The 16,943-nt window shown below is 36.7% G+C and overlaps 2 protein-coding genes across 2 annotated transcripts; one reads left to right on the plus strand and one right to left on the minus strand.

Moving 5' to 3' along the window:
• Positions 1 to 9,094: 9,094 nt before the first annotated feature.
• Positions 9,095 to 11,564, minus strand: GCK72_024259 (uncharacterized protein; the record flags this gene model as incomplete). The annotated part of the gene is made up of 10 exons (XM_053735799.1): positions 9,095 to 9,275; positions 9,323 to 9,452; positions 9,501 to 9,645; positions 9,691 to 9,869; positions 9,917 to 10,153; positions 10,246 to 10,377; positions 10,537 to 10,781; positions 11,005 to 11,087; positions 11,140 to 11,436; positions 11,496 to 11,564. The coding sequence occupies 10 exons, from the start codon at positions 11,562 to 11,564 to the stop codon at positions 9,095 to 9,097; spliced, it is 1,698 nt and encodes a 565-aa protein (XP_053579365.1).
• Positions 11,565 to 16,290: 4,726 nt separating this feature from the next.
• Positions 16,291 to 16,903, plus strand: GCK72_024260 (uncharacterized protein; the record flags this gene model as incomplete). The annotated part of the gene is made up of 4 exons (XM_053735800.1): positions 16,291 to 16,329; positions 16,375 to 16,508; positions 16,629 to 16,696; positions 16,773 to 16,903. 4 exons carry the CDS (start codon positions 16,291 to 16,293, stop codon positions 16,901 to 16,903), a joined length of 372 nt encoding a protein of 123 aa, XP_053579366.1.
• Positions 16,904 to 16,943: the final 40 nt, after the last annotated feature.

Consider the following 16,943-nt stretch of genomic DNA (forward strand, 5'->3'; position numbering starts at 1 on the left):
AGAAATAATCTCGAGTCTGTTGATAGGAGGAAGAAAAGCAACTAGAAAAAAATTAGCACAGGAGAATAGGGTAGCACACAACCTAACTAAATGACGGCACGAATTGGGGGCGGAGCAACCCTCTTCTTCTTTGCCGTCTTTTTTCACGGAGCGCATCTATAAGATGTTGAATGAAGAAGAGGACACGGGCCCGTATGGCGAATAAAAGTAGGGAAGAGACGGGGCGCAAAGAAACACGTAGTTGTCGTCGCCCCCCGGAATGGATGAAGAATTGGATGAGAAAAGGCGAAAAAGTTGCATTTCGGAGGTGAATGACCAATACAATAAAAATGGGGAAAAGGACTGGGAGTTGGGAAGCAGGGGGCAATCGAGAAGGCCGGGAGCCAAGAGAGGAAGCACGAACCGCCACCGCTATTCATATTTAATAGCATTTTGAACTTTTGTGGCAAAAAAAGGGGAAAACGCGTATTAAATGTTTGAAAAGGTGAACCAATTTGTGAGAAAAATGAAATTGAAGAAAAGAAAGAAAGAAGAAAGTCAATTGAAGTCTTGTTCCCATGTTTACAAACCAAAAGGAGGTGTTGTAAACTTTTAGGAAGAGACCAAAGATAGAATCTCATTTGAAGTTTTCACACTTTTCTTGTTCACTTCTAGAAAAGGTGTCCCTTTTTCAGAAAACAACTTATCGTTTCGTTTTTGCTTGTTATGCAGAATTGTTTTCGTTCTCACTATAAGGATAGAGCGACATTTTCAGAATTTCGATTCTGGAGTTTGATGACTTCGTTAGGACCGATGAATGTCAACTATAGAGACACAGATCCATCGGTACCCAACTCTTTGACCTCCCACTGAGCAAACATCTACTTTATTAAAATATTCAAAAATAACTACTCTCAGCACACTCAGTCTCCTGATCATCTAGGTTTAGAAGTTTTCATTAAGTTTTTTTTCTAATAACTCAATACGTGAGCGCGAATCGAAACTCAAAAATTGGTAGTTTGGTGTTTCAATAATGACAAGTATCTCAAAAAAACCTTATAAACAAACCGAAACATTCTTCAATGATCAAATGAACGAAACGCTCAAAGTGTAGTAATGAAAGTTATGGAATGTCGGGGAGGATAAGGTTTCGAGAAGAAAGTTTATGACAGAGGAAAGTTCAGTTCGTGTGTTTATTACTTGCAAAACCGAATTCCATGATATCTTTTTTCTTTTTCTTTTCTCGCATTACGAGTCCAAGCAGGCAACTGTCGACAATGGATAGAAGAAGGTTTTCTCGGAACACACACCCCGACGAAAACTCGGAAAAAAGAGAATTCAATTCGGACGAAGGCAATCGAAAAATGACGAAGTTTGTTTCATGCCGGGGGCCCCGCTGGGTCGACGGGTCCATCATTCTCCTCTCTTCCATCCTATTTCGTGTTCACAAAGTGCTTGACCACGAAAAAAGGTAATAGAATAGATACAATCGAGAGCAAGGGGCTCGAGAAACATTTTTCGTCGGGACAGATAGAGAAAGACCAACTCTAAAAAAGCGGCAAGCGTTTGGGCTGACATTGACAAAGCGGTGTTAGCTGACGATAGACAGACAAAGGCACACTTTTGTTGCCATTTTCGGACATCTCCCTCCGGATTTTCCGCCATTATGACGAGCTTGAAACCTGATATAACTTTGCACCTACATACTTTACCCTTTGGGTTACCTGGCTGCACCCGACGACTTGAGTCACTCTGAATGTAATTCATTGTAGTGTGTTACTTCCGTTTCTCAGACATGCCAGCTTAGCTGATTTGCAATTCATTGTCAAGCGTGGGTTCAAACATAAAGATATGGATGTTGTAAACAATGGATGATACCAATTTAGAATTTTCACAATATGGGAGTGTTATGAATAAATTTGGGCTTTCTGTATAAATAGCAACATGATGTTATCTGAGTAACTAATCAAGTAAAGGTCACTATCTAGAACCGAAGATTCAAGAAAAATCTAGACAATGACTGTCCTTGTTCATCGAACGTGCCTACGTACTGTACTTTAAAAGAAAGATAACATATTCTCATAATGAAGTTCAAAAGTTTATAGTCTGGGAGTTCTAAAACCGGAAGAATATTTAGTTTTGCATGTAGACAACGGAAATGAGAATACTGGGATGTTCGAAAAAGTTATCATTTTTTGGAAAACAGAAATGTGTGTCAAATAGTTTGATGGATGAAAAAAACAAAAACACTCAGAGTTGAGAAGAGAGCTGAAAAGTTGATAAATTCGGCACAGAAAAAATTATTTTGTAGAAAAACAACGACATCAAGGGAATTGAAAATCTATATATATTAAGAATTGTCACGAGACGAAAATTTCTTTTGAAATTGGAAGTTTGGCGCTTTTTCGGGAGTGTCCAAAACAGGAACACAAGTTCATGTTGGACTGAGAGGGCAACGATCCTCAAAAATTTGGTAGTGTTGTTCTTTTTCTATTTTTAGACGCTCCCAAATAGTGGCACCATGGTTTGGTATAGTATATAGTCAAGAGTCATGAAATGGGAATGGGTTACAATGATTCTTGCACGTTTTCTCCATTTTTCTTTTCTAACTTGAGACAATAATTACCCTCTGACAAAAAATGGGGAGTGATTGATGTCTTGTTGTATCACATCACATAATCCAACTGGTCTCAATGCTTCCTCGTTGAGTAAAAAAGAGCGGACAATTGAGAACGAATAGCTTCAAGACAAGCAAAAGGCACTAAAAAAAGAAACTAGGCAGCCTGTCGAATTGGTCCCCAGAGCTTCGAAGAACTCGAGTATCAACACTCATATAACAAACACATAACATCATCTGAAAGCGTGCCGCTTCTTGAGCTTCCGCAATTTGACAACAGTTTGAGAAGCAAATATTGAGTTTTTTGTCATATCAAAACCAACCCACTCGTTTCTTTTTGTGATGAAGAAGAATAGCCTGCTAGCATTCTAGATGAATAAAAAAAGTGTAGACAAAATGTTCATAACATTCCCATTATGGTATCTGGGCAACATTCAACAATCCCATCATTAAACGTCCATTAAATAGAAATAGAAAAAAGAAGGAAAAAAGGCAGACAAACGTTATGGCATTTTTGTAATTATCTATGCACGTTCCGTCTTCCAAAAAAGAAGAAAACGCATAAAAAATAATTCAATAAAATGCATGTGGATGTTGACTAATTAGAGATAGAAATGGACCAGTGGACCAATATATGGCAGACTTGGAAAACAAGAACATATTTGGGAAACGTGACTAAAACTGTATTGCGAGGAATGTTCTAGAAGACTAAACGGAAAAACAACTATAAAAGTTTAATCGACTAGAACTGAAACTCTCGACTATTTATATCAAGCTTCCTAGTCTCAAAATAGAATTGTCCGGTGTGTTCTAGATAAGGAACCATAGCGAATGGGTTACTGGAAATGCTTGATTAAAAACTTGATTGGACAAGACCAAAATATTTTCACAGGTCTAAGCAACCCATTGAAGAAAAAAACACAATTTGACTACTCTCGGAATCTGCAAAAAACAAATCATTTTCCAGTGCTTTGTCAGATAGTTGCCGTTCTAGACTTGATGAAGTGTTTTGGCTTTCCACATCAAAACAAGATGCATATTAAATGAAGAAAATGATTCATTTAAAGAGGGCTGTATGACCCAGACATTTTTGCCAGCTTGATTGGGTACCAGCCTACACTATAGATTACTACTGAATGAGACTGAACAAAATTAATTGGATGAAGAAGGATAGATAGTGATGCAAGATATTTGCTCGCCCCCTCCCTCGCTTTTCATGTTTTTTTTTGAATTCTTTGGAATTAAATTGAGTAGTGAGTAGTAGTTAGAAATGAGCAGTTTTTATTCTGAATAATGATTCTGACATACTCTAAGGGATATAAGTTTTTTGTTCTCTCTTTCATCAGAATATTCATTTTACAAGAAGGAAATCCAGCTGAAAACCTGGAAAAAGTTCTGAAAATCTGTTCTGAAGACAGATATTTTTGAAGAAATTTCAAGAAAATGATATTAGTAGAGGGTGTGAGAGCAGAATAATAAAATGAACAAGGAACTCCACACAAATAGAAAAATTATGCGAGATGAAAAAAATATATGACGTGTGAATAGCACTTTCACTTTTTAAACACCAGGGAGTTAACAGGAATGATATTTTAAAAATAACAACCGTTCTGCTGATAGGTCATAGTTGGAAGTGGCAAAGATAGAGGAAAATAAATCAAAAAAGAATGGCTGTCGAGTTTTGCTTTTGACATGCCTTGTCAAACTCGGAAAAAGCATCAATCCCCCGTTGGGTTCAAATCGACACGCGTCGAACGAGAGTGATTTCTATTTTATTCATGACCACTTCATCAAACATTTTCAATCAGAAATTGAGAAAAGGCGACATATTCAAAGCGCAAAACCGGAACCAAAACGTCAAAAAGCACCTAGAAATCTGTTGACAGGATCGTTGGAGCTTTGTGACAGACATATTCGAGTGGAACAATAAAAAAGCAATCGGAAAATATGGTTATTCCATAATTCTGGAAAGCAATTGTTCTATTTCGCCTAAATATCCATTCTGACAAGAACAGCTTGTGACTGACGGAAAGTGTTCAAAAATCTGGGTAGCCTAAATGTGAGAGGAATATGAGATGTGACGTCCAAACTCAAGAGTTACAGTAAGCAAGCTTAGGGAATCAAACTATGCTTTGCAAAAACTCTCGAAACAAACGCTGAAGCCTCAAACATTCCGAACAAAGTTCCGATGAAGAATCCACTCAACATAGTTTTTGTTTCCAGAAGTTGTTGAAAATAAAAACAGTGAGGCAAAAACTGCACACACTTTCTCCATAGATGTTATTTTAGGGTAGAGGGTGGAATAAAATGAGGCACTGCGCGCCCCTGGAGACTAATTTTTTGGATTTGTGCCAAAAATGTGGAATTGGATAGAGAAAAGACACAGAAAAAGAGGGCGTGCATGAGGCAACATTTGTTGGGTAACTGGAGAGCGAGAGAAGATACGAACCGAACTTATACTGGTTCGACAAGCTGGTTCTTTTTGATGATGAAGAAAGAAAAAAATGAAGAGCTAGACATATAAAATTGTGACAAATGATGCAAAAAGTAGAGAAAGTGATAGTCGGGTAAAAACATTAGACTCTGGATTTGGATAATAAACAAGATTTTGAAAGTTGAAAAGCACTTCGTCTTGAAACTTATAAATTCAGAACACTAACAAATATTTTATGAAGTAATTCGAAGCAAAAGTTGAGAATTTTAGATTTTTTGAAATCATGAGAATATTTAATGATACAACAAAAAACGAATTGAAAATGAACTTTTCCGAATTGATAATCAAAAATTAATTGAATTATTACTTTAAAATCTTCATAACTCAAAAAAAAACGTGATAAAAGATAATGACTTTTGAAGATAATTTTGAAATGTGTCTAGTTGAAATTAACAACGCTCGAGAGCTTTCAGACATTCGGAGCAACTATGGTGAATCAGTGTGATAGAATTAATCCGCTAGAGCAACTCTGAATCAGAGTAAATTGCACTCATTAGTTCCTATTTTTTGTTCTCGAAGTCCCCAATGAATAAAATTTGCACTTTTAAATTTTAACTTTCGAAGTTTTAAGCTGTACTATTATGCAAATTATTTGTTAATACGGAAAACATAGGAGCATTTTCTGAAAAAGGTAGATGTGCTTATCAAAAATAGTTTGTGCAAGTTGTCATTTTACAAAGTTGGAGCCTATAGCTATAAGAAACAAGGAAATACTCATTACAATAGAATATCGTAGTAAACATTATCTCAAAAAAAAGATAGAGCGGACAAGAAAAATGAGACATCTTTTGAGAACAACGAATTTTGCACTAAAGCAAAAGAAAAGTGATGAGAACTTGTGAGGCACTAGAAAATGTATATTAAAAGAAGCGCCTAGATCAAAGTTTTTTCTCCTTACTCTTCTTTTACTCATCTGAGTGTCCGAAGGAAGGAAAGAAAAAGAGTTGGAGAATAGATGGATACATGGCTTGTGTCACACGTCACCGGTTTCCGGAGTGTTCCCGACGTCACAGTAAGCAAGTTGTAGATCGATAACAGAAGAACACAAAAACATATATAGAAGAGAAAGAGAAGAGACATCATTAATGAATGGGCCTATATGACGGAAATTATGAAAGACACATGAAAGAGAGCGGGCAGAAGAAATTGATAAATTTAATTAAGCCGGATGAGTTACTGCAATTCCGGGTTATTAGATGGTTGCATAATAGAATACTTGAGGTATTCGAATGGTTGAGTATTAACAGACATATTTTTTTCTTCTATTTTACTTTTTTGAAGCTATCACTGTTTTCGAAAAAAAGCACTTAGAAAACGAGGAAACCAGTTTGAAGTGGAAAATGGATAATGGAAAATAGAAACTTCTGGTTTCGAGATTCTCCAAAACGTGTGGATTAGTGGTTTGAAGAAGTGGATTTTTAGCATCTCAGAGTTCGTAAACATCTTTTTGTCCTAACAAGATTTTCAACTCAAACACTAGCCAAGTGCCTTTTTCACTATTGTGATAGCCGGTCAGGAAAAACGAACCGATAAACTAGTTGCTTGAGACGACGCTCAAAATAGATCCACACAATTCTATTTTTAACTTGCACACGCACTCCACAGCACTGCACTCGTCGTTGTTTCGATAGGAAGATGAAAAAAGTTTTTGTGAGAAGGCCGAGAAGAGCGGGTCCCATTTGACAATCACTCGGAGAAGTTGCGTAGAAAAGTAGGAAATTTGTATTTGGAGACCAATTTACATGGTTCCCAACTCGGATAGAAGAGCCCTTTCGGTCGAAAAAGAGACGAAGGATGTGGATGTCGAGTTTGTTTTTTAGACGAGCGGTTTTCGCTTGAGGCTACGTAAATTTCAATAATGATGAAGGCATCACTTGTTCCTTGTCGTTACTTGCAGTTATATTGAAAAGGATCAAGAAAAAAACGAGCGTTTACTCAAACTAGCACGAGTTTGGCACGAGTACACATATCGGTTAAGGAAGAAAAATGAGAGGGAGAAAATATATAGATTCTCAGAAAAATAAAACAACATGGATTAGTGAATATGGACAATAGAGGATGAGAGGATGAGGAGACAAGTTGAAAAATGGGATGTACGATTCTCTTTTCTTTTCGACGGATTAGTAAACCTTGAAAACATTTTTTAAGATGGTGGAAAAGATGTTCATCCCATGTTCCATTTGAAATGGAAAATAGAACAATTAGAATTGACCAAATGAAGGATGGTGACCATGCTTCATTTGAAACTAGAAAGAAGTTAACAAGCCAAAAGTTTGTATGCAAAACAAATGAATAAAAATACCACTAATAGATATCAAGGTTTATTCGACAGAGATAATGATGATGAACTTAAACTTGTTTGTTAACTTTTGCACGGAACATCTACAACAAAAAGACAGAATGAAAAAGTGTGATCTGGAAAAAGAAGAAGCTGGTTCAGAGCTAGCTGGAAAATAATGTTTTACTCGTTTTGTGAAGAAGATGAAAATTGTTTTTTTTTTCAAACCAGCTTTTAGAGTTTTCTGGTCCACTTTGGAGTCATTGGTTTCAGGATCATATTACATGCCTAGTTTTGACATTAGCTTCTAATTTGAATGCTGGAGTTCATTATTATGAAACAGATTAAAGTTAAACAAGATCTCATCAATCAATGCACCTTCAACATTATATCTGATATAAGAACATGGAAAGATAACATACATTGGATCTGATTGACAAATCGTCGTAGCGAAGAACGACTCTTGTTTAACACATCAAAAAACTAGGCGCAATCTGACAAGATCGAGGAGGTCAGTCGCCACATGTTCCGTGCACCTATGTTGCCATTAATCTATTTTTATCGTCACGGAGTGAGCAAAACGAAATAAACTCTCAGCTCATCACACAAGACAACAAGATGCTCAACACAATTAATCCTGACCGGCTCAAACAGAAATCTCTTTTTTTTTGAGACTTCCAGTTCATATGTCTCAATGGCAAGAATTTTAAGTAGACGTCTGTTCAAACAGAAAAAGACGTGTGAATACTGAAAATGGAAAAAATGAAGAGGACGGTTGAAAGATTAAGAGCAAAATAAGATTTTAGATTTTATTTATGTAAACTTTGTTACTTCGCGGACACACGTTGAGAAAATATTTGAATTTCAAAAAAGGGTGGTGTGATTCGTGTTTTGGTGGTACCTTTCTTAGAATTTCATTGGTTGAAATATTCGAATACATCGAACACCGAAATGTGAAAAAAAAAAACAAAAATCTAAACTGAACTTTTGTTTTAGGTGATCAGTTATACTTCAAATCACGCAAAAAGCCGATGAAAAACCTAGTTCTTAGTATTATTACCAAAATATTTTTTTAAAAAATACTCATCAGAGTTCTAGAAAGGAAAATATGATCCTATCGGAAACAGAAAAGTGAAATTCCTAACTTTGATGAAGTTCTTCATTGTGAAAATTACTAAAAATCCTGAGAAAAGGAAGAGAAGTTTGCAAAACCAGAATCATGGATCATTTGAAATAGAAGCCAGATAAAAACTTTTACAAGGCGTTTTTCTCAGAAGTTGAATTTCTCCATTTATATTTAGGAAACATTTCATCTCTGAAAAATAACAAAAGATTAGAATATGATGTTTGATCAAATTCCGATCTAAAGTAGCAATCAATCATAACGTTCTGAAAGTTTACCAAGCAATGAGCCAACTTTTGCAATCTTTCAATTTTCTCAAAAAAACATGTATTTTTTGGAGACAACGGTATACAATGAACTTTCCCAAATATTTATTGCAATTTAAGCGAGTTAAAACTAATCAAGAATCAATATAAACCCGTCCAAAAAAAAACAACTACATGCGTCGAAACAAAAAAAAATAAATGAGAGATGTTTCTAAAACTACGTGAGATAATGACCCGGTTGTCTGGAAAAATAAGATCAAGGATTAGCTGGAAATGAGTCACAACTATAAGTATCAGTTAAAAAATTGACAATATGAGTATATACTGACTTAAGAAATTATACATTCTTCGAACTGATTTTGATTTTCTTCCAGAATTCTGCTCTGTTGTCTTGATAGACTGTTTGCATCTCGCATTTCGTTTCATTGATAGCCAGAAACTGGGTCAACTGTTCTTTATTGGTCGGTTCCCATTTGAAATCGAAAACTGTGGAGTCCTCATACTGACCATTTGGATTTCTGCAAAATATTGATGTTAACTAGTTTTGATTATCTACACTCCTTACCCATATTTTGCAAAATTCGTCCACATTCTTGTCATCAAGTCTAGCATCGTTTTGTCAGCTTCATTGTACTTGTAATTGAAAACAATTGAAACTCCAAAAATGTATGCGAGTTCGGTACAGTGAGTGGCAGCTGAAATTAACCAGTTTTGTAAGAATCTATCTTGGTTCACAAATGTACCTCTGAATGGAGCACGAAGGGAGAGAATTCCAAAACTTCTTGGATTACAATAATCGAATGAGTACATGTAAACTTTATTTCCAAGTTTTGTCATCTTCTCTGCATAGTTGTATGTACCATTATTCACGAATAAGTCGCTGTACAACTGAAAACTTGTGTTACAAAACATAACTTTCTAAAATGTCGGTACCTTAATATATCCTTTTGCTGCTGCTACCTTATCATCCTCATCTTCTGAATCCTTCTTCAAATAGATTTGTTTGGCTTCCTTCCTTAAATCTTCAAAATCTTCATGATTTTCTTCAGTGATCAAGAGTGCCAGCAACTTGTCGATTCCCTTTTCATCAAAGTTGCTTGGCCCGAGACTAGCTGAAAATATATTATAAATTCCTCAGTTTTAGTTTTTTCTGGTGTACCAAATAGCAGCCCTTCGTGTTCACAGGTGCCGACCATTATATTCTTTTTTGGGGCTTCTTTTCTCAGTTCTTCAATACTCTTCGGAAGAAAATCACTCGGCTTGCTTCCGATGACTGGTGCCAAATCGAGTCCAATTTTTGAGACGTCAACACCTTTTCTAGTGAGCAATCTTTTCTCAAACTCTTTGTCTTTCTTTGTTCGGAGGAATGCAAGCATGCTCTCACTAGCGTTTTCATCTGAAACTGATATTGCAATAACAAAAACTGTATCTGCTGATGTAACACATTCCGATGAAGTTTGAAACAACATAAAACAAGCAAAAACTAACCTTTTTCTTGTTTTTCGTCCCAACACTTTCTGTAAGCAAAATCTCTGCAAGCATTGAACAGCCTGTCTTTTCCCACGGTACTCCATTCACATTCACCATTTCCGGCCATTGGAACAACTTGGTGAAAAAGATCTGAAAATTGGTGAAGTCACGTATTTTAGCTCTTTTGGGACATGGTTTTTGAACAACAGTTCAAAAATACAAAGCCTAGTCACAAAAAATCACGTACAAATCCAAACGTTTAAGTATTGGCTATGAGAGATTTGATGAACTGTTGAACAAGATACTAACCTCTCGAATGTGGACTGAGTGCAAGTAAATCCACACTAACACCTCCTGCACTCTGTCCAAAAACTGTCACTTTTCTGGGGTCTCCTCCGAAAGCATGAACATTGTCGCGAACCCATTGCAAAGCCATAGTCATATCCCACAACCCCAAATTCCCTGGACAAACTTGGTCACCGGTGGAGAAGAATCCGAGGAGGCCCAATCTATATTGAATTGTGACGACAACCACTCCATGACGGCATAGATATCTGAATGAAAACTAGGAAATATATTTCTAAAAGTGCATGCGTACTTTTTTTTTGTTTGGACTTCAAGAAAATTCTGGTGCTTAGTAAGCACATGTAGTGGTCTCAAAGCTCAAGAGCAATTGAGTCTGTTTAAAAAGACTACACAGTAGCCAGTAGAGTGTAACATGGTGTTTCTATTACATACTCTCAACAAGTAACTCTATAACATTGTAACAAAACTCACTTAGCAATTCCTTCGTCTCCATACTTCACCGCTGAATCAATCAAAAAACCACCCCCGTGCACGTAGACCATAACTGGATGAAGCTGAAATCTTATTATGACTTCATGAACCGAAATAGTTCAAAACACAACATACCCCATTAGTAACTTCTTCTGCTTTCCATGTGGGCGAGAAAACGTTCAAATATAAGCAATCTTCACTTTTTCCGACCCCAAGGGTGAACCTCTCCCAGAAGAAGTCGGCTTGTGGGGCTCTTGGTCCAAATCGAACACATTTTCGGACACCATCCCAGTCTTCTGTGTGCTCTGGATTCTTAAAACGGAGGTTGCCGATTGGTGGTTTGGCGAACGGTATTCCGAGATACAAGTCGACTTCTTTCTCATCATCAATTTTGATTCTGAACCCTTCAACAACACCATTCCTAGTACGAACCTGAATAATCGAGTGGATTATGAGAAAAATAAATAATAAATCGAATGTGTGATTCTCACCTGTTTACTTGGAACCATATGACTCTCATTATGATGTCGCAATGAAATGAAGGATATTACACCACCCATCTGAAAATAAGTCAGAATTGAATAACATGTCTAGAATAAGAAAACACGATGAAGCACACAAAAGAGAGCATTTGGACCAACAAGAAAGGAATAGTAATAGTGTAGGGGGGAGTGGCTCAGTTAGCTTGCTCTCAAAATGAAATATATTCGGAAAGGACCTCTAAGTCTCTCTGTGTCTAGCTCTCGCATATCTCTTTCTTATTGCAACTCACGTTACTCTACTGTGCGTGTTGAAATGTGCAAATGGGGAAAGAAAAGAAGAAGAAAAGAGCAAGCGAGGCACTTGCAACAAAACGTTGCTTCATAGAATAAAGCCTTTTCGCCGATTGCGAGAAGGCGTCACTTTGCTGTTCTTGCCTTTCTTGCCATCTTTTCCTACCACCACCCCTCTAAACTTTTCTTACCAAAAAAAAAAAGCAACCAGAAAAGAAACAAGAAATAGGGACTGGCCAACAGAAGTCTTATGGTTTTTTCTGTTCCGTAGATTATTACAACACCATGGATTATTGGCTTTGTTGGTGGTCATAGAAAGTGTCAAGAGAAAAAGAGCGAAAAAGTATGTGTGTCGACTTGACATGGTTTGTCAAGTGAACGCTGATTGGTTTTGATATATTTTTGAGAGCAAATACGGTTATGGCTATTGGTATAGCTTTCCACAATAAACAGTGCAAAACTCCACTTGCACTCGTTTCGTTCTTATTTGAAAAGACGAGACCGTGTTCTGTGACTGAATGATAAAACGGGTGGGAGGAGAAAAGAAAAATAGAAAACTAGAAATATATGTAGAAAAAAACAGAAACAGCTCGAATTTCGGTAACGGCGAAATGCAAATGCTGATTCACCATTTTGTTTGAAATATCACACCCCTAGAGAGAATCGGCATCATCATGACGTTTTTTACAAACTGGAAAATGAAGAGCCACTCCAAAGAGAGAAATGTATTTATAAAAATTGCGAAAAAAAAAGTTTCTGAAGACACCAACAAGATAAGCCAGAGGCTCTTTTCCTTTTGCTCTGAACAGCTGTGTGTGGGCTCTTTCTCTCAAGAAGACACATAACGTTCGTTCGGTTGCTCGAGGAGATTTTTCTCTATGTCCACTCTGCGTTCACCCCGAACAACACACTCTCAACTTTTTGATCGGAAGAGATTATGGCAAGTTCTTCGCCAAGTTTTGAATATGCAATTGCATTCAAATTAAAGGCATTCGCATCATTCGTTCACACAAAACATGTTGGTTTTGGTTTTGACTAAAGCTGTTTCTTCCAAAAAAAGTGACTCGGAGCAAACCAATTAGCGCATAGGGAATGAAAAAAAGGAGAGGAAAACATGTTTTTCTGTGAGAAGGCCTGAAAATCATGGAATTTGTATGAATCTTCAGTCAGAAAAGACAACAAATATATGTATTGATGAGTGGGCGAATAAATTGAGTCATGGTGGAAAAAAGATATATCGAGAAGACTGGAAGATGATTCAAATGGTCAGTAAGTAAACACAAGGAAAGTTTCGAAAGTGAACAAGCAATAATGACTAACATGAACTAGACCTTCCTAGTGAGGTAGAGCGTAGTGCAATTTTTTAAATCAAAAAATTTGGAACGTGGATCACGAAAAACAAAAAAAAAGAGAAAAAAGGCGCATGGAAATGCTTCAACCATAATGTTGTCATAGCTCTAAGAGGAGCTGCTCAATACACCTGAGCCCATATAGGTAGACGGAAAATATCAAATTTCAGATACAACTGGGAGTATAATCGGATTTAGTTTTTGCGATCATAAAACTTTTCTGAGAAAAGAAATGAGATAAATCTTGAGAATGCAACAACTTTTTTCCTATTGCTAAAGTCTTATAAATTATTCAGAAAGTGTGGAAAAGTAAAAAACTAAAGCGTCATTATGGAATCTATGGGAAAAGAATTACAGAAGAAACATTGAAGTAAAAAATTTCGAAAACGATTAAAGAAGTACTTATTTCTTGAAAAGCCCTCGGCTGCCAATTGTTTCCTCCAATTCCGTTTTTTCTTTAAATGGCTTTCGCAACTCAGAGAAAAAGTGTTTTCCAACCAATTATTTGCAGTGCAGCATAGAAATTGTCAACTAGAAAAACGAAACAACAGAGGCCTTCAAATTTTGTGGTTTTCATTTGAACTTTTTTTGGTTAGAGAGCGCTAAATCTCTCCCTCTCTTGTTTTACCCTCCTCCCCGTTTTTTTTGGGTTAACTCACCTTTTTCCATAGTTGCCGAGAACGAGATTTCGACGACGTGCGAGATCGCATTTGAGACATTTTGGAGGGGTAATGAAATCTGAAATGAGAAGAAAATGATTTATATTCTAGACCATGAGAAATTCAAGAAGAAGAATGAATGACTGCAGCTGTTAATCGTTGGTGCCATAAGAGAAAAGAGTAGAAAAATTAAAACTCGCATCACTCTGGGGAAATAAGGGGAAATTTGAGAAAAGGTTGAGAGGAAAGGAATCGAAGAAAAATAATGGTTATTATATGGAAATTGGGGAGAGAATCAACATTTTCCTGTTTTTGTTTGTTTGATCGAGAAGTTGTTAGTGGTTTACTTGTTCTACTGTTGAACTCTTTTCAAGAACAACAACAATGCTTCGGCCACTTTCCCCTCTCTCTTAATTATGTGTGCTTCAATCTGTTGTTCTATTACAACACTCTTTTTCGTCTCGTCTTGTTGCGGCCTCCGATCGACACAGACCAATTGGTTAAAGTGATTTGAAATAAGAGGAAGAAAAAGGATAGGAATAAGGTGATGAAGGAAGACGGGAACAATGAAGTAGGAAAAATGACTGGTTGATTGGTTGGCACCGTCGAAAAATGGCTTGAAAGTGTCGATGGCGGACAACTACATCCAATTATTTCCAAATCAACGGCTTACGGATTGGGTTATGGATGGATGCGTACATTCATAGTAAATTTCGGATGCCGTCAAAATCTGGATAGAATATATCAACTGGGAAGTTAGAGAACAGTCAGTTGGAACGGTGTAAAGTATTCAAATAGTGTCAGTGTTCATATAAGTCAGAGGAGGTTTAGCTTTCTCAGATCAGCTCTTGTTCAAAAGTTTTAACCTGAAATTTGAACCATAATTCTTCAAATTCCTTCAAAATCAAAAATTGTAAAATTGAAACTAAAAGGATAAGATGAAAGCAACAAAAATGAGATGAGTGATAAGATACCACTATCATATCATTCACGACCTCCTGCGGCATCCAACTTACACTTTTTGTGGCATTCGCGGGTACTTTTTAACACTTTAAAAGTGATCTGTTAAAAATGACCTATCATGAAACAGTCACTTAAATATGTACTACCAGTAGTCTTTGAGAGACAATTCTGTTCTGACTGATCTATCACGTTTTTCTCCGAAATTCGTGATTTCATCGGCCAACAATACTATTTTGTTTTGAAAACGCTCTTGATCGTAGTGGTGTACCTTACTAGCGATCACACTTTCGGTGATGTTACTATCACTTGATATAATTTTGTTCGGTTATTTTTTGAGATAAACGTACCTTGATACTCTATATAGTCTGTAGCGGAGAAAGAACAAGAAAATAACAAAATGAACACAGACACACTTGAAATTTTGAGGTTTGTAGCCTATGGTATTGTGTGAACAGGAGGAAGAAGCAGAGGTCTCATCAACGACCAGCTCACTATTTTTTTCGACCGAGACGTATCGTTTTCTCTTTTCTCTTCTTCGACATTTCACGTGGTTCAGCTTGATGAAGGTTCAGTGGGTCGCGAGTGATTGGCGATAAGAAAATGAATTATTATGTGAAGAACAGCCGCCAGCTCACGAAAAATTGATTGGAGCATGTAGGAATCGGGAGAGAAAAACAAATTGAGAAAAATAAGACAATTGGGTGATTCATTTTTAATGGAATGGACTCGAATTTAAGGAAAATGGAAGTAAAGAAATATGGTGAGGTTTCAACTGGTCAATTCTTCTTTTAGGCAAAAGAACGGATGCTTGGCGGAAAGAAAATGTGAGGAGCAATGCGAGTTGAGTCACAACGGAAACAGCTGCACAAAGCACTCCTCACCACTACCACATATTTTTTATCAAACACAATTCCAACTCATTGTTATCAAATAAGACGTCAAAAATTGGGAAAATTGAGTTTAGAAACGGGTGAGATGCCAATGTCAACAATATGTTGTCAACACGCAGTACTCAAGACGATCGTTCAAATTTTAGGAGGAAATGTGTATACATCTAGTTTTCGGGAAGAGGAGAGATGTTAGAGTCAAAACTAACGGATTTGGTTTTAATCAAAGATCCATTAAATAGGAAATGTGATGTTTGTCGAGGTTTCTCGCTCTGGTTATCCTGTTATTGGAAATTCCCAGCAACAAGTTTGAGAAAGAAATTCAAACAAACACGTTAGAAGCAACAAAACTGTAGTTGAATATTGAAAGTGAATTATTTGAAAAACTGACACTCATAAAAATGTTAATTTTACAACATGTTTGGCTACATAACCACAATGACTCAGATAGCTTCCGATTCCTTCAGATTTACCAAAACTTTCCCGTTTTTCTTCATCGACTTATCCCCAAATGACTGCAACAATTCCCGTCTAATCTTGCGAGTTCAGCTATGCCGTCCCGTTTGCCGTCACTTCTTCTCACCGCTTCTTACCACCTCGTCTTAACCACCCAACTACTTTGTTTTTCTTCAAAAACTATTCAGTTTGTTGCCGGATGCCGTCTAAACTGCCTTCCACTTTTTCGTGTATACAGGTTGGTCAGTAAATTTAGTATTCAGTGGTTTATATGTTATTGTAGATTATCACACCGAGGTCATCACCCGTACTAACAGATGGTCCCTACCCTGCATATATATCTACATCAGAATTCGATCCAGTGGTTTACCGTGAAGAACTCATACGAAAAGCTTACCTATCGAAGTTCCCATTGTAGTAAGCAAAAATATTGTTATAACGATTTTTGTTTAGTTGAAACATAGCAAAACTTGAATTTATTGTAAACTTGAAAAAGTGTAAATTAGTTCTTTGAACACTACACACTTTCATTTTCAGCATTGACCGACCTGACTACCTCATCACTATTGGAAAAGGTCACAAAACGTGTTCCACCATCAGTGTCGGTAAGTTTTGACTACTTGTTTCATGCTAATCCTCATGTTACTTCGATTTCTTCTTCTGGTTTTTCTATTCTTCCAGAAGTCAAAGGCGAGGAAGACAAAAGTGGTCGACGTCGAATGCCATCTGCGTTTGCTGGGATAACCTGTGCCGTCGTCATTCTGTTTCTCATAATGTTTTACTTTTATTTGAATGGTTTTGTGAATTTGTAAAAGTTTCACTCTTCATCTGAATAAAATAATTTATTGAAAA

The sequence above is a fragment of the Caenorhabditis remanei genome, chromosome X, assembly GCF_010183535.1.
Source record: "Caenorhabditis remanei strain PX506 chromosome X, whole genome shotgun sequence".
Classification (NCBI taxonomy): Eukaryota; Metazoa; Nematoda; class Chromadorea; order Rhabditida; family Rhabditidae; genus Caenorhabditis; species Caenorhabditis remanei.